At 41.5% G+C, this 18,477-nt stretch overlaps 2 protein-coding genes across 3 annotated transcripts in view; one reads left to right on the top strand and one right to left on the bottom strand.

Annotated features, from left to right (window-relative positions):
* Positions 1-186: 186 nt before the first annotated feature.
* The window catches only part of LOC308329989 (KATNB1-like protein 1), an 88,416-nt gene continuing 70,125 nt past the window's right edge, over positions 187-18,477 (bottom strand). Inside the window, exons 3-11 of the mRNA XM_080784576.1 lie at positions 3,533-3,644; positions 3,320-3,381; positions 2,635-2,914; positions 1,911-2,026; positions 1,756-1,806; positions 1,344-1,433; positions 619-723; positions 433-526; positions 187-334 (exon numbers count right to left, since the gene is read on the bottom strand). Of these exons, the coding sequence (XP_080640702.1) occupies positions 302-334; positions 433-526; positions 619-723; positions 1,344-1,433; positions 1,756-1,806; positions 1,911-2,026; positions 2,635-2,914; positions 3,320-3,381; positions 3,533-3,637 (936 nt within the window). The 5' untranslated portion in view covers positions 3,638-3,644 and the 3' untranslated portion in view covers positions 187-301. The remainder of the gene's footprint in view (positions 335-432; positions 527-618; positions 724-1,343; positions 1,434-1,755; positions 1,807-1,910; positions 2,027-2,634; positions 2,915-3,319; positions 3,382-3,532; positions 3,645-18,477) is intronic.
* The window catches only part of acp7 (acid phosphatase 7, tartrate resistant (putative)), a 32,139-nt gene continuing 18,516 nt past the window's right edge, over positions 4,855-18,477 (top strand). Inside the window, exons 1-6 of one of the 2 annotated variants that reach the window (XM_080784574.1) lie at positions 4,855-4,914; positions 8,139-8,257; positions 9,334-9,534; positions 10,687-10,869; positions 11,902-11,927; positions 13,515-13,612. In XM_080784574.1, coding sequence (XP_080640700.1) covers positions 4,901-4,914; positions 8,139-8,257; positions 9,334-9,534; positions 10,687-10,869; positions 11,902-11,927; positions 13,515-13,612 — 641 coding nt within the window. In that variant the 5' untranslated portion in view covers positions 4,855-4,900. The remainder of the gene's footprint in view (positions 4,915-8,138; positions 8,258-9,333; positions 9,535-10,686; positions 10,870-11,901; positions 11,928-13,514; positions 13,613-18,477) is intronic. The other variant, XM_080784575.1, reaches the window with a different exon arrangement.

Below are 18,477 nucleotides of genomic sequence, written 5' to 3'. Positions count from 1 at the left end.
AGTACAGTACAAAGACAGTACAAAAGACCAAGGCAGGTACAGTAGACATCTTAAAAGGCATCCTTTTCTATGAGGTACTGTAACAGCACTTCCAGTTTAACCAAGATAGCATTTCTACAAGCTCACAACACGTTACAGCATTTTGTGAGCTTGTACAGTAGTTCTGCTATTTAAAAATGTCCCGCTTATAATGACATGTGCAAAATAGAGACCCCACCTTGAAAGTGGTTAAGAGTCCTATGTTGTAGTTCTACTATTTAGAGGCTGTTACAAGTTGAATGATCCACTATCTCACCTCTCGTCAGGTAAGTTGTAACAGGAAAGAATCAATGACCTGGCAGAAAAGATTGGGAACATACTGTAAGACATGGGCATGTTTGCATGAGAACATTTTCATAGTTAATCCAAACTGTACATATAATATTCATTCACCTGTGCCATGTCCCCTGCAATTCCTGGAACAGATTTAAATGAAGGCTCCTGTTGCCACAACTCCAATAGTAGCTGATTGAAGACATGGAAGTTTCTGCAAAAAGCAACACAAGGGTTGATAAATGAGGAAAATAGACATCTCTTTGGTAAAGGTAATAATATAAATATGGTGACCATGACACGTACTTATCCAGTGAATGATCAGGAAGCCCAGAATGACCGCTTGCTCGAAGTTCCTCCCACCAATTTTTCAAAACAGACTTAATCCATATTAAGCCCACTGTATGATACCTGCAAATAAATCTAGTTAAAGTTTGAATCTATTATCCTTTGTCTCCCTCTCCTGGCGGAGAGAGGTAATTGCAACAATGTCCAAACCGAAAACTGTTGTGCACATCACAGTCTGCTTCAAGTAACAATATTGGCAGCAGGGAGACCAGACCACCTCCAGCCACTGCAGATTTGCTAGCTACAGCTTGGTTTTACATTTTATTCATTCAAATAAATCCCGGTTTAGCTTTTAAAAAGTAGTTCACTCCAAAAAGTACTTATTTTCTATCAATTACACACCCCATGAAGCCTAATAAAGATTAGATTATTTAGTTTTCCAAAATATATAAATATGGTGACTAGCGTTCCAAAATATACAAATATGGTGACTAGCGTTCCAAAATATACAAATGTGGTGACTTGACTTGAATGTCTGGACCTACATTTTTCTATGCCTTCTGGTCGTACTATTTCCTTTCTCCTGAATATTGTGCCCTTCCATGAGCACCGGTGGCTTGAGGGATATCATTAGCGCTCCTGTAACTTCTTCTCTTCTGTGTTTAAATGTTATTCCATGTATTTATGTTATATATCTGCTGTTCATTAGATTACTGAGTCGGTACAGAGCATATAGTACTCACTCTTCATATGGATGGGAGAGAACTTCCTTAACCAATGGAAAGAGGTCAACACAGTAGCCAATGGTGAGGGCAGGAAAGTCCTCAATAAGGCTGTAACAAAGTTGTAATTAAAGTCACTTTTTACTCCATCTTTAGCTCAGTGTTTCTCAAACCTTTTCATGTCAAGGACCCCCAAATTAATACAGTATGTATTTGGCATCTGAAAAGATTTTGTGCCAGGGACAAGATTTGTTGTATGTGTTTCAAAAGTATTTTTTATTTTTCACATTTCCTCAGGATTTGACAAGTCACAATAGTAGATCTACAAGCTATCTCGCTGGGGCCACCGCTAGAACACCTGGGGGTTCCCGGAGTCCACTTTGAGAACCACTGCTTTAGCTGAGAAACTCCACAAAGATGCAGAACGCCTTACCTTTTGGTTATCACGGGCAGAAAGTCAACAAACACAGCAATGTCTTGGACTCTGTGTGGAAGTAAAGTGATGTCACAAGATGTTGAAATGTGAGCACAGTCAGCACACGGACCGAATGTCAAATGACAGCTAAACAGGATCAGCTTATGACTTACCTCAGGAAGTACATCAGCAGTTCTCCGGCGTTTCTTTTCCACAATGTTGTAGCCACTTTCAACCTCAGGCTCCTTCCAGAGAGCACATCAATCATTGTGCTGTGATCCGACACCAGCTGAAAGACATGCATTGTGCGGTTGGGACACCTTTTCATGACTGATAGCTACATGGTAGGCTCACAACAACACCTGCACAAATAACACAAACAACGCCCTTTTTCTGATGTTATATTTCTGACAGTATACCTGGACAGTAATGAAGTGCATTTACTTGAGTACTGTACTTTACTTTACCGGTATTTGTATTTTAGTGTACTCATGACTTTCACTCCACTACATGTCAAGGCAAATGTTGTACTTTTGACTCTACATTTCTAGGAAGGAGGGAAAGTACATTATGAATGAGCCACTTAAGCCATATTTCAAATATAAAATAGCAGATCTACAAGCCCACAACCTTTTTGGGCTAAAACATAAAATGGACACTTTTGAGTATTTAGACTGGAACCCTTCAAGATGCGAACCCATTTTGGGGATGTTATTGTTATATTTTTCAGAAAACTTCGGTCAGGATTTAGAAGGCGTATTTAGATCTGAGTCTCAGAGTCGGCCTCAGTCCTAAATGGGTTAAATGATAATCAAGTACAAATATGACAACTTTCAATTGTAGTCGAGTGATATTTGACCAGGCGTATCAGTACTTAGTCCAACACTGATTTCTGACCTCTGTGAAGGGGAGGTAGTCCGTGGGTTCAGAAGTGCTTCCGCTGGCCGTGGCGTGTTTAACGTGGATGTCTGGTGGGAAGTCCCAAGGTTCCATGGGGAAGATCATGTCCTGCATGCAGGACATGTGGTTCTCCTTGTCGGCCAGATCGCAGCTCCTAGCGGGCGCAGGCTGCTTCTTCCACGCCACCGTCAAATAATGGGTCTTCCTCTTGCATGATACCACCCGCTTCACTCTGCCAGGGTTGTTGCCAGTCCGACCCACAGGGTTTCTATAGGTACTGTAGTACAGACACGTATAGGGCAACAGTTTTAATTTGAAGGACACCCCCCCCCCCCCCCCCCCCATTTGACATGATTATCCCTGTGACGTACAATCTACAATGTAACTTCCTAGTGTTAATTTAACTCTGGGAGTGTACAAATGGAACCAAAGGGAACCGTAAAGTTCCATTTGGTTCCATTTGTACAGACCCGTCATGGTCCATTTGTAGCCTGGAATCCAGACATATTCGCTCTGCCTCCGTCTGGATTCCAGGCTAATCCATTTGGTTCCTGGTCCTAACTATCAATGATTTAGCTTGGGACCTCCTGGAACACCTCCCGCCCCAGGACTCCTGGGGATCCCCAGACCTCACATTGAGAACCACTGCTTGTTTGACATTGACAAAAAAAAACAGCTCTACCTTTTTTGGCTGGGCTCCTTGACGGGATCCTCTACTGGGGGAGATGTACATGCCCCAAAGCGCTACAGACAACAACACATCAATACAAAGCAAACATGACTATTTGCAGAGAAGGATCAGATGTCTAGATAGATCATACATCACAGGCGTTGTCTGTCATGGTATGGATGTAGGTTAGGGCATTGTATTAAAGCCACCTACGTAAGTGCTCACCTCCTTTGTGTTCCTCACATGAGAATAGCTGACTTTGTAGAGGCCCCTCTCCTGCAGCAACGCATCTTCAAAGTTCTGATACTCTGCTTCACTGCTTGAGTCCATAATAGACCTAGAAAAAGATGCGTTTCCAATGAATTCACCGTAACTTATACCCATTACCCGGGGCCGATTCTAAAAATGTCTTCTCCTATGTTGCTACAGTATATCAGTGGTGCTCAGAACCTTTTCATGACAAGGACCACCAAAATTACATGTAGGCTATAATTGGCCATGGAAAAAATAATTTTTCCAGGGAGCCACAATAAGCAAAGATATGAGTAAAAAACGGTTCGCTTTAAAATATTCAAATATTTGCACAAATTCTCAAAAATGTTCAAAAATGACATACCGTATATTTGCTATTTTTGAATAGCCAACCAAAGTGTTATATCATAAACACAGTATAATAAAAAAATACACAGATTACACGGTTTTAATGGGTTAATACGATACGATGTTACTTAATTATCAGCTCACACTGAAATGTCAGCAAATACAGTTATTAAAGTTATTAAAGTTATTAAAAGTTATTCAAGTTATTAGAAGTTATTCAAGTTATTAGAAGTTAGTTATTAAAGTTATTAGAAGTTATTAGTTATTAAAGTTATTAGAAGTTATTAGAAGTGATTAGAAGTCGCCAAGTCAGGCACGACTCGGCTACGGATAAACGGTTGAAGATGGATGGATGGATGGACGACACTGACCTCATCTAACCCTGGATAACCATACATGGAGAAGACTGGATCCTCACCTAGATCTGCATATATGGAGCAACTCTACATCTTACCTCAAACCTCAAACCCTTAGATCGAGCTGACCTGTTCTGACATTCCATATGTTGATCCTACCTCACCAGTCCTTCCTGTTCTGACATTCAAGTTCCATAGTACATAATTCATTCCATATGTTGATCTGATCCCCCATGCCAAAGCGCCAGGCTCCAGCACTCGCCCAGCAGTCTGCCGTCACCCAGGCGGATGCGTGCTCGCGACCAAATATAGTCTACCATCGTTAACTAATGTCACGTGTTAACTAACTTGAACATTACAATTATTTTTTTTATTATGGTGATTTCAACTGATTTGTTCTCTACTAATAATCTCTTTGGTTACCTTTAATTTGACTTAGCCTACTGCTTTTAACACTGTAAGTTAAAGCTATATTCATTTGTGAACACAGTAAAGTCCTCAGACATCAGTAGGTGAAATAAAAACATAGGAATAAAACTGAACAAAACTCCATTACCCACAATTCACAGCGCTTTGTTTAGTTTTTGGTGACGCAAATCAGGAACTGTAGTGTGCAGTTTAACCAGCTCGGTTTGTTATGGTTTGTTGTGAGTACGTAACGTTACTTATTTTATATTCACTACTTTGTTCATTGTTTGTCAAGTCGTGTTTTTAGAAAGATCTCGCTATATTGTTATCCGCCATTCTGTCACGGATCGCCGAACGTTTTTTTAAACGAACGACCGAGCTGTGTAATATCAAAGTTGTTGTGTGGTGTAATTCAAGCTGTCAAAACAAATGCACTCCAGCGCTATTAGGTGTCGTCGCTTGTCAAAAAGATCTGCACTCCTGCGATGATGATGTCTCTGCAAATATTTGCAGACACATTTGTTGCAAGTCTGTATAGTTCATAAAATGATGACCATGTCAATTTGATGTATAGTCGCTCTGGAGAGCGACTAAAGCATCTTATAACTAAACGATAAGTAAAGTATTGGCATAATTGGCCCAAAAAAATTCTACTCAGTATTATGATTATGAATGCCCCATTTGAAGTTTGTGAAATATAGTCTCACCTGGCCTTATTTCTGTTCTGTCCTGACTCCTGATACGCTGACAGTTTATAATCTTTGCAGTTGAGTTGTCTGTTTCCCCCTCTTGCTTACTGTCTTGTGGTGGTGATGTGATGAGGAAACGGGCCATTTACTGATCACCGCACACACACCACCCACCCCCCTGGCCACCCATGATGATGATAATAATAAAGACAGCTATTCATCCATGACGTTAATAATGCAGTTGTAGTACTGTGTGTGCATCATGCGCCCTCTAGCGACTATGCTTCTGGTGCAAAATACAAATCACAACAGCCTCATCAAGGCAGTCACTTAAGTTGGACGTGTGCGTGTCCTGTGCTTTTTACCCAATGCTCACTGGAATATACTATAATATCACAATGTAGAAATACAAATAACAGTCACAGTCTGCCGTCTGGTATTCAGAACTTACTTTAGTGAAAGTACAAAAGTATTGGCATCATAATATACTTAAAGTACCAAAAGCAAAAGTAGTAGTACTCATGCAAAATGTCCCATTTCAAGTTTTTCTAAATGTATACACCTTGTGAAAATAGCAACAACAATTAACGGTTGAGTGCTTGTAGTTGTAGATCTGCTATTTGTATGTTTAGTAGGCTAATAATAATCTAAATCTATAAAGTAAGTAAACTAAAGTTTGTTAGTAAAAAAAAAAACTCACAATTTTACTCAAGTAGTAGGCCTACCTGAGTAAATGTACTTTACACCCCTGCCAATGCTAATGAGGTGTATGGCTCTGGCCTGTAGGCTGGTAGCCGGAACACTGGGCACAACCATGTTTTTCTATTTTATGATATTGTCCATTTTGTTCCATTTGTGCACACTCAGAGATAAATAAGCACTGAAGATTTGACCGTGTAGGTTGGAGTTCCAGTAATGGTTTATAGTTCGGTGATTCTCAACCTTTTCAATTTCAAGGACCACCAAGTTTGATATGCATTTTACATTGGGCCACGGACCCCCATTTCATAAAAAAACATCTACTGTAGACTGTAAAATCCTCAGTGTTAAGTTAACTCTGAGTGTACAAGAGAGCCTTTACGCTCCATTTTGACCCCTGGTGGTCCCCGGACTTGAAGCAACGCATGTTGAGAACCAGCAGGGACTTAAAACGTACACGTCGGTCAGAAAGCGGCGATTGCCCATGCATGCGCAGCTTGTTGTAGTGACACTTTGACAGCCCATGGTTGCATGTTACCCTGTGCTGAGTGTGCTGTTGAGTTTAGTCTCTGCTGTTTCATCATTCTGGCTGACTGATTTGTTTTCTTCCGATCTGAGTCAGAGAACAAACACAGAGTGTGCGTGCGAGTGCCAAAAGGCCATTGCTATAGCATCATTGCCCTGCGCCCTCTCCAAATATAACCTATAACGTGGACAACTTTCTTTATCTTGTATATACTCAAACATACACGACTTTTAAGATTTCATCATACTTTGTGCGGAACATAACAACACAGTGTCACTCCAATCTCAGCCAGAGGTCATCATTGGCACAGTAGGCGTCACACTAGTAAATTCAGTCTGACAATCTTCTTTTTCTCTTTGGAATCAACAGTGGGGGAGTGTGACATCTGCTTTAGTTCTGCTGCTTTTTAAGTGCTTCCCATTTACAGACCGTTGGGCAAAAGCGTAAAAAATGCGAGAGCCAACAATCTGTCTTGACAGACTATCTTTTTTTTAAGATTTGTTTTAGGCTTTTCTGCCTTTTTTTTATAGTATCAAGTGAAGAATGACAGGAAAGAGGGAGAGAGAGAAGGGGAGAGACATGCAGTAAAGGTCGTTATGAACGGGACTCGAACACGCAACACACTGTCAGGCCAACATTGTATTGTTCATTTTACATCAAGAGCAACCCATCATTACTCAGTAATTTGTTTTACAGTGCAAAGACAATAGGACATACCTATACCTATACATGTTGATTGCCTGCATGTGTGCAGAACACATGCACGTACAGTATATATCCACAATCCTCCACCTACACGTCCTGTCACTTATTTCCCTTTTTGTTTTTACACATGGCTACCCTCCCTTCAGTTCCTCCCTCCCCCGACCCTCCAGGTTGGTTCCATTATGACGACAACTAAGAAGACATTTCAAAAAATAGAATATAACAAAGCAAAAGTTAATGCACTCTCCACGAAGGATCGATGGAAGAGTAGCCTACCATTAGATGTTATATTGTCTCATGAGTCTGCGCATAAAATGCAGCCTCTGCTGAACTTAGAAGATAAAGTCCTTTGTGTTTTACTATTGTATTTGTAATGTCATCATCTAGCTTTATTGTAATATTGTTTTATAGCGTATTTTGTATACTTTGCTGTCATCCTGTTTTATTGGGAAAAGCTTAACACCATCTAAACAGAGACAGAGTCCACTCATCCAGTTTTTAGGAAGTCGATATCATGTGATAGTAGATGAGATCGTTTTTAACTCATTAAGACCTGAGGCTGATTCTACAAATGCCTTCTAAATCAGTTCTCACACTTTTTTTTTTAAAGAGTTCAAAACTAGCAGATCTACAAGCTCACAGCCCGTCACTTCGTGCTGAGCTGCGAGCTAGTAACATCTATTTTTGAATAGCCAACGCTGAAATCTAAAGTCCATGTGGATGCTTTCCCGATTGTAATAGGTTTAAATCATGTGACTTAAAAACAGAAGTGAGTTGTTTGTTGTGTGCCTTAACAGGCACACAACAGTCCCGTCTTAACAGTACTGTGTCCTTGTGTTGTTGTCCAGTGTCAAGATGTCACCTCTTTATGCTGCTGCTGCTGCTCTGAGCCTCTTTGCACCCCTGTTTGCTCTGGCCGTCCCCCCCGTCCGGACACAGCCAGAGCAGGTCCACCTGTCCTATCCAGGTAGGTCTCTGATCTTACTTACTTACTCAGTGGTGCAAAAAGTACATAGTTATTATATAGTTAAGTTATCAGAGTTTCAGAATCTGACTGGCTCTGCGACTGTCTGAGGAGAGATTTTCCCACAAAGCTATTAAACCATCAAATATTAGAAGTTTACCGTACCTAAGTGGATTCTCTGTCTCTACAAAGGTTAAACACATGGTAATGATACACTGTCTCTTGGCATCTAGATAAAAATGCGTATCTCGCCAATACTCGGCTTAACTAAGGATTGCTGCATCCTGCCAAACGCCAGATCAAAAGCACCACTATTTAGGCAACATCACCTTCTTTTTTGTGAACTTTCTCTTGGCTTACATGAGTGCATTTGTAAGAGGATCCACTGTAGGCTAATCAATCTAAGGTTTGACCCAAAATAAATTGCAATAGTAATCTTTCAAGGTTTTTTTATGATCCTTAGGGTCATCCAAATAACGATTGTTAAAAATAAAAAATGTACTGAAAAATTGTGGATGATGGTAAATTGAGGGGTTTTTACCATTAAAAACCTAGTACCTATATATGGCAAACATTTCTACTTTCTACACTACAAAAAAATTGGGCAAGTGGCTATGGCCGCATTTAGCCCAAGAAGTGTTTTTCGTGCAAAACTAATGCTTGGATCGTATTCAGAATCATGAAAACCCCCTAGTTTGACACGTCACATGCTACTTAATTTAAAGCATTGAAATCTTTGCCTTATAGGTTTTTAATGGTACCCAAACCCTTTCAAACCCTGAATTTACCATGATTCATAATTTTTCAATACAATTAATTTTTTAGCTTAGATTGACTGGCCTGATCAGTCTGTCTCACACACTGAATAATTGGGTCTTTTTACCAGTGTCAATCCAGTCATATTTAGTTTAGTTTAGTTTAGGAAACTAGTTTTAGTTGCCTAAATATCATCAGATGACTTGTCTATAGTTTTTATTTGTTGACGAAATTGTCAGTATATAGTCATATTTTCGTCAGTGAAAAAAGGTTATTCAACGGACATTGTTCGTCATAGTTTTCACTGCTTTTTTACCTTCCAGGGATACCAGCTGCCATGGTGGTCACCTGGACGACCTTCGATAAGGCAGAGAGCACAGTGGAGTTTGACTTGTTGGGAGGTCGACTCTTTGACATGACCGCCACGGGCAACGCCACTCTGTTTGTCGACTCGGGGTTGGAGAAGAGGACCATGTACATCCACAGGGTGACGCTCACCGGCCTCAAACCTGGCGCCACCTACGGTACGGTTGGGTGTGATATTGTGCACTACAGTTGGTTGCTACTGAGCTCGGCACAATGGGCTCTACGCACACAGAATAACTCTTCCTACTTCCGGGCTGCTTCCCTACTTCCCTCACAGGTGTTGCAGATGATACTAATTAAGGCTCTGTTCCATTTAGTGTGGTTCTCAAACTTTTCTCAATTTCAAGGACCCCCATAATTCTTGAGAGTGTACAAATGGAACCACATGGACCCGTACACTCTCAGAGTTACAGACCCGTACAGGGCCATTTGGAACCCACTCGAGGACACTTTGAGTCTCACACTTTGAGTGTAGCAGAGCAGTGTTTTGCAAAACACGCACAATAGCAGCACCCTGACTCTGTTTGACAGAATGGAACAGAGCCTTCATTAGTATCAGCGGTAACACCTGTGTAGGAAGTAGGGAAGGGTTCCGAGTTCAGTTCTTTCCAAAATGGCGCGTGTGCATAGAGCCCATATTCCTTTTCATTTGTCTCTGATCTGTCCAACAAATCATGCAAGTCACATGCATCACTTCTGTGGTTTTCCACTAGGGGCAACATCTACTTAGCTTACCGGTACACACTATTCAGAGAGGAGACAAGACCAAGCGTATTTCCAGTTATCCCTTCTAACTTTCCCCATGTCTGTCTTTAAAAAGAATATTCGTCCTTTGAATTGACAAATAGTTCATTATCAGTGTTTCTCAAACGTTTTCATGTCAAGGGGGTCATGTATTGTATATGTAACCACCACCTGAAAAACTAAATTGTGCCAGGGACCCTCAAGCAAGATTTGCATTGTTACTTGTTAAAATGTTTCTACTCTTTTACCTTAACCCATTTAGACCTGTGCTCGATTCTAAAAAACACCTTCTAAAACCCAACCTAAGGTTTTCTGAAAACCTTAAAATTCTGCAGCAAAAGAATATGTTGCTATACTGTATGAGACAGAGGTAGCTCCTGGCATGAAAGGTATAACAACGTATAGGTTACACCAGGTCAGTATAGTACTTACGGAAATGTACCTTAGTTACTTTCCACCACTGCGTTTTTCCACAGGCTTGTCATTATTGAACAACGGGGCTACTATCGTGCACAATTCATACAGAGAGCCTCTTACTTGCATTGTCCGTGTGTGTTTCGCTGCAGTGTACCACTGCGGCAGTGACCTCGGCTGGAGCGACGTGTTCACGTTCAGCGCGCTGAACGAGAGCACGGCCTTCAGCCCCAGGTTTGCGCTCTACGGGGACCTGGGCAACGAGAACCCCCAGTCTCTGGCCCGGCTGCAGAAAGAGACCCAGCTGGGCATGTACGACGCCATCCTACACATCGGTAGGTAGGGGCCCGTCACCATTACAACATTTTAAGTTGACGATTCGTTGTCGCACAAATAATTGCGATTGACGATTTAATTGTGTTGCATTTGCGTTGAACATTGGAACGTTTTACAATTTGTATTTCCGTTTGCTGTTTACGCTTCGTAATCATAAGTTGCACAGGGCAGATATGGTAAATAATTAAATGTAACAAGAAATCACTGACACATTTAATACTTTTTCATATACTTTTCTTTCCAAACAATTTACAAAATCATTTAAAAAATACAAGCCGCCCTTAGCTTGTAGGTCTGCTATTTCTGCTATTTTTGAAAAATGTTTGAAAATGTATGGACATTTTTCAAACAATTGACGATTATGCAAAAATTATTGCGATTATCTCAACTAATTGCGATTAGGCGATTATGTAATAATTGTGACAGGCCTACTGTACATATCAGAGAGACAGAGTGGTCACACATTTCAACTGTATTGCACATACAGTACAGTTTATTGCATTGTGTTAATGTTCTAATCCAGTTATTGTGATTTTTTTATGTTCAAGGATTTGATAACATTTGCATATGATTTCAAATTACAATTACTGTATATTTAAATGTATATTTAGAATTTTCTAATAACCTGACCAAAATAATCATTAGACATGATTTGTGCCAGAATTCCTTTACTGTGTGTCCATGTGTTGTAGGTAGGTATAGAGATAACAGTGAAATGCTGATCAAAGTAGACATTCAGTAGTCATTTAACTGTGGAACCCCCTCTATCTCTGACCCCCTAAGGCCTATTCATACTCCAGTTTGAGGTGATGAGGTGCCCACCTACCACCGTGGTTAGTAAAAACAAGAGATGTGTTTTACAGTCTATGGTTGAGGTGAGCGGTGAGTCGCTTATCACCGTGGGTCACCTTATCACCTAAAACAATAGCCTCGGTACCCAGGCTTTTATTTTCGTTCTCCTAATGAGAACGGCTCCTAATGAATGACCCATGAGATCCACTGTTCTAATCCACATGATTTTGTGTTTTTAGGGGACTTTGCCTATGACATGCATGAGGTATTTCACTTTCAATTATTTCTTCTTTTAAACCAATATCATGAGCTACTGTCGAACAGATACATGGGGGCAGTTTGGATACATGGGAGCAGTTTGGGAACTCTGTCATCAAGGGCTTATTCTTTAAAAGCTAGTGAGATATCCACCTCATTCCACAATGACAGATGAGATTAAGCCTCTTCTTCACCTCTCCAGACTTTCTCTGGCCTCCCCGTTATTCATCAGCAGAACAGACGAAGGCCCACAGCTGTGCTTAACGCCCCAGTTATGATTAAAATGATGGTGAAAAAAGGCATTAATCCTTTGGTGAAAGACGGGGAGTCACCCAAGTAGCTGACGGAAAAAAAGGAACATTTCAAACATAATGAGTCTATTAAAGTCCCAATCGTGCATTTCCTCATTTTGAAAACATAAGCTGCCGCCTGTGATATTACAGGCATAATATATTCCGGTCATAAATGACAGATATTCTATTTCTCAGAAATCAAGGTTTTAAATAGCTGTGTGGCTGCACCATTCATATTTCTTAATTTCTTTGACATAATAGAGAAAAACATGGCGGTGGCGGTGGCTGGATGGTAACCGCAAGGTTGCCAGTTCGAACCCGGGCGCCCCCAGAGTTGGTGTCGAAGTGTCCTTGAGCAAGACACTGAACCCCTAATTGCTCCTGATGTGCTGGTTGGTGCCTTGCATGGTTTCCGCCGCCATCGCTGTATGAATGTGTGTGAATGGGTGAATGTAATGCACAATCTATGTAAAGCGCCTTGGATAAAGGCGCTATATAAATGCACCATTTACCATTTACATGACAAGATGCCGGGTCAACATTTAATCACCATAATTCATGCTTTGCTCTCAGCTGGAATGTCTAAAGTCTGTCCTTCTGGCCTCATTGATATTATAAATAGAAAAACAGAAAAAGGAATTCTGTCTGGAAGCTCATTAATGGCAGTGAAACCTGACAGGACAGCCATGGACCGCACCGTGTTTTTAAAACGCCGAAGCCGCCATTAGGATCGGGGGCGGGAGAAATAATGGCCTCTGGTTTCATTGAGGTTTACTTGGTATGCACATGGGACATTCCTTAAGCCTTCTGGAAAAATGACTTACTGGATTCTTACAACAAACTTGGCAGAACAACAGTGGCCAGAGAGAAGAAGAAGAAAGAACAAATGCATACTTTTCCTCCCAGTCAGCGATAAATCTGAGTCCTATTGAATAGCACTAGGTATCTCTGACCATGTCATGTCCTTAAGGGACTGTCATTTGTATTGGAATTCTTGCATTAACCCGTTATGAATCCGGGAAAGGATCTACGTCACTTTAGATTTTAGCGTTGGCTGATCGCAGATCGTACAAGCTCACAGCGTGTCACTTCGTGCCACACTGCGAGCTTGTTGTACATCTGCTATTTCTGAACATTTTTGGGAGGGAAACGTTGAACCATTTTGAATTACGAAAAACTATTTACAAGGCATTATTTTCTAGAATCTGCCTCAGGTTAAAAAGGAAATGAATGGCCTGATGAATGTGTTCCAGGACAATGTGTTACTGTACGTTCAATACGCCCTGATGAATGTGTTCCAGGACAACGCCAGGATAGGGGATGAGTTCATGAGGCAGATCCAGTCCATCGCTGCATACGTGCCCTACATGACCTGTCCTGGGAACCACGAGTCTACATAGTAGGTCTCCCTGTCTCTGTCTTTGTCTCTGTCTTTCTCAATTGAAATATACAGTACCTACTAGAAGAACGAAATGTGCAAACAAACAGAGCTTGGCACATTGAGCTCTCTCTCTCTGTTTCTAACTTTTATCCTGTCTTCCATCTTGTGTTTATAAAATGAACTGACATTGATGTGCATGTGTAAACAACACACACACGGAGCACACATTCAGGGCTGGGATGTTAAAGCCTTAAAGGAAATGTTGTTCTAGAGTGTTTAGAAGCTGCAAGTCAACATGGGAGCCTTCCTGACTCCCCTCTGCTCCCCATTATAGTCAACATGGGAGCCTTCCTGACTCCCCTCTGCTCCCCATTAGCCCACGTTTTGCTTTGCATTTAGCGCCACATGCCAATTGTGGAAAGTAACCAAGTATATTTACTCAAGTACTGTATTTACTTAACCCATTAAGACCTGAGGCCGATTCTACAAATGCCTTCTAAATCAGCATTTCTCCCTACTGATCTGCTGATCTAGATCTGCTAATTTTGTAAACGTCTAAAATGACACGCTTTACCGGGTATGGGTTAAGCACACTTTTGAGGTACTTTTACTTTACTCGATTATTTCCATTTTCATTACTTTTATACTTCCTTTATACTTTTGTACTCCACTACACTAATCTCAGAGGCAATTAATCTTGTCATTTTTACTCCACTGCAGTTGTTTTGACAGGTTTGTATTTGTATTGATGCCGATGCATTTGTTCTTTTACGCCACGCATATCGATCATGTGAGTTTACTTTTAAACCGAATATTTCTACATTGTGAATTTGTGATATTGCTTAAGTAACTTCTTCCAACACTGCCTTACATTCCACGTGGGTTAGATTACGTCATTGTACGTATTATGATCAACAACAATGTTTTGGGGGGCGCAGTTAGGGCACAGTATTTCATATTAGTGGTTTGGTTTCATTTTACGCCCTCAAGAGTTAAATTATTGTTAAACACGTGCATTACTTAATTCACCAGAAGTCCACACAATTAGAGAATATAGAAGAAGTATTACTTTGATCAACATTTGCCTGTTATCTCTCCTATGGTACCGACATCAATACAGCATGGAATCGTTATGTATCAAACGATAACATATATCCACCTCATTCCACAATGACAGATGAGATTAAGCCTCTTCACGTGCATGTGCGTGTACGTGTGTGTGTGTGTGTGTCTGGGTTGAGACTCAGAAAAACAACCCCTCCTGGGGCGAACCACAACTTTTCCACTGCAGAAAACACTTTGGTCTGTCGCACACCATCCACGGTACCGTTGGAACACACATGGGAGCTATTTTGGTCTCCAAAGGGCTGGATCAACCTCAGGGACCGCCAACATCTAAACAAGTCGACGCTCTCCAAAACAAACCAAATTAAAACAAACACTTTAAAAAAAAAGTGTCTCGCTTAAGCGGTCAGCTCGTCCCGCAGCTCTCCTTGATCGGCCCGCTCGCTCCAGACAGTAGCCGGTTGGGCGTCTGAAAACCGTGCAGTTTGTTTGATCATTCTCGCCACATATAACAGGCGTTCTCAGACTTGTTTTCAAAATTCAAGGACCCCTCAGGTTGGTATGCATGAACCCTTAGGGGGGTCCCCGGTTCCCGCTTTGAGAACCGATTTTGATTTCCAAAAATGTGTGTGAAAGCAAAGACAGGAGGGATATACGGTATATACACACTAAACAGTACTAGCATGAGCTACTAGACAGGGGTCTATGCATACCACTGGTGTGCAAGCGTGCGCCCGTGCGTGTGTGCGCGTGCGCATGTGTGCAGACTTCAAAGCAGAAAACAACCCACATAATAATTTCCATTGTTTTGTTCAAGTTGCTTCCTGTTTACCAGGACATGCAGGTAGGCCTGCAGGTACGGTAGGCTCTTCTCCAGATGCTGCATCATATCCAGTATCCACCTGAACATCTGCTGTGCGTTTCTAAAGCCATGAGGTCAGCCGGCCATGCTTTGACCATTATGCATTATGTTTCTTTTTACCTGTATGGCAGTGGTTGGTCCTCAAACTTTTAACCCATTAACCCTAGAACACATAAAACATCCTTGTTGTCACATCCTCACTAAACTCACTGTACCCAATGTGAAATATTCCATGTGCAGCAATACATGCTAACTTGAGGTACTCTTCTTTAATATTTCATCATCATATCATATATATCTATCATAGGGGGGCAAAAAAAATATTTTTTATCCAAAATAAGTTAATAGCACAGGCAGACTCTTCACATACTAGAGCATGTCTGAAATAAGTGTCAGAGCTGAAATCGACATGTAAATATGAAATAAATGCTTAAACATGTAGCTAGATGTAATGTTAGTCCACAGAAGTGAACCTTTCAAGACATTACTCTATAAGCCATATCTCCAAAACTGGTGGGTCAAACTGAACAACCAATATGTCAATTTGAAGCTATGATCCTGCTTTCATACGACATGAAAAAAAAAAAAATTAAAAAAAAAATCCAATGGCTGTCCCTCAGTCAAATTTGGCCACATTTATTGTCATTGTTTATATAAACTGTAAAAAGTGTCCTGCTGGGCTTCTTCGGATAGGAAGCATGACACATAAATAAATCAATAATCAATCAATCCTGGGACATGTACAAATGCCTTCTAAACCAGTAGTTCTCCAACTTAAAAATTTCAAGATTAAAAATGTTTTAAGATAGCAGATGTACAAGCTTGCAGCATGGCACGAAGTGACATGCTGCGAGCTTGTATATCTGCTATTTTTCCAATAGCTAACGCTAACATCTAAAGCGACACAGATGCTTTACCGGTTTTGATGGGTTCGTTTCAAGGACCCCCATAACTCTGACAGTCTCTCGGAGTTATAGACCGTGGTCCATTTGGCACCCCTCATGGACCCCCAGTTAGAGACGCCTCAAGTTCACCCATTCACACAGCGAGGGCGGAGGGCAGCCACGCAGGGTATACAGTCCCGCTCACCGGGAGTCTGTGGCTCAGGGACGGCGGGATCGAACCGGGAACCTTCCGATTCCCAGGCGACCCGCTCTATGCCTCCCGAGCCACTAGCCTATACTACGTCACTCCTTCGTGAGAAACCAGCCCTGGGTTTACCAGATGCATAACGTGTGTCTTCTTTATAGCGAGATAATATTTGAACCCGTTCCAGAGTCAATTTCCGCCCCTTTGGTTCCCCGATATCTTGATCAGTGTTTTCCAATCCAGTGAAAGCAAAGCCTTTTTTCTTTAACGTGCTCAGGGGGGCCTCTCAGATGTGTAATATCCTGTGGATCAGCGTCGGGGGGGTTATCGAAGACCCCTCTCCCCTTTTGAGTTGGAGTGGGTTTAAGTCGTGTTTAGTGTCTGTGCACTGTACATCACGGAGGATCTAAAAGCGACTGATCTCCACACACCACGTGGTGTTTGTACAGCCCGCGGCAGTCGCCGTCGTCCCGGCCTCGCGTTGTGTAACGTGCCCACCGCCTCCGCCGCCTGGCCTCAATTAACCCGTTAAGACCGGAGACCAGATTCTACAAATGTCTTCTATAAGAGTTTTCTGATTAATTTTAGTTGCTATATAAGTGGTTCTCTTACTTTTTCCATGTCAACGACAACAAATGATATGTATTTGGCTGTCGACCGCATCTCAAAATAGTTTGAGATTGAGTTAAAAATCCATTTTACAAGAATATATATTCAAAGATTTGCACACATTTTCACGATTTTTGCAAAAATAGCAGATCTATAAGCTCGTAGCGCAGCACGAAGTTACTGCTACGAGCTTGTAGATCTGCTATTTTTGAATAGCAGATAATCAAATCCGATCTGTTATTTTTTAATAGTATAGATAGTCTAAAACTCTAAAATAATGCTTTATAGCTCAAATCTAAAATGAACACAGATATGCATTCCCGGTCATAATAGGTTAAGGCTCTGCTAACAGTAGCCAGTTTTTCTTGGCGCCGTCACCTGACATCAGAACGTGATATGGAGACACGCTGGCTTTCGCTACATTACATAACCGGAGCTGCTCTACCACTTCTATACGTATGCCACTGTATGTACTGTACTGTAATGTACTGTACGTGTCTGCGGTATACTCTATAACCCGTTCAAGCCGGGAAAGCATCTGTGTCTTAATCACTTTAACCATGATTTTATACTTTGGCTATTCAAAAATAGCAGCTCTACAAACTCGTACTGCGTCACTTCGTATGAGCTTGCACAGATTTGCTATTTTTGAAAAATCTATATTTTGAGATGGGCTCGGCGGGCAAATCCATATAATTTTGGGGGACCTTGACATGAAAGAGTGTGAGCACCACTGATACAAACAGTACAGCAACATAAGATCTCTCAGAAAACAGTTACAAAGACATTTGTAGAATCGTCCTTAGGAATAGGTCTTACTGTGTTAAGAATTCAAATCACCATGCAGCTGGCTTTTGCCTCTCTCTCTCTCTCTCTCTCTCTCTCTCTCTCTCTCTCTCTCTCTCTCTCTCTCTCTCTCTCTCTCTCTCTCTCTCTCTCTCTCTCTCTCTCTCTCTCTCTCTCTCTCTCTCTCTCTCTCCTGCTCTCTCTATCTCCCTCACTTTCTCCCTTGCTGTCTTTCCAACCTCAAAAAACCTAACGGGCAAAAAAATAAAAGGAACTGAAACAGGCCCGACCGCAAGAGTAGTCAGTCAGCAGCATACCAGCAGGATGAGAGCAGCAGCTCGGGATGCTAAGGCCCCCCCAGGCCCAATCAAAGCCATCTTTGTTCCTGGGGGACAACATACGTATAATAGCTCATCTGGCCCTCGGAGGCGATGGGAAGTGACCGTTGACATTTAGGAACAATCGGGCTGCA

Source organism: Protomyctophum bolini (genome assembly GCF_963924005.1).
Source record: "Protomyctophum bolini genome assembly, chromosome: 15".
NCBI classification, from domain to species: domain Eukaryota; kingdom Metazoa; phylum Chordata; class Actinopteri; order Myctophiformes; family Myctophidae; genus Protomyctophum; species Protomyctophum bolini.
The sequence above is the reverse complement of the archived record's forward strand: the minus strand, read 5'-3'. Positions and strand labels throughout refer to the sequence as shown.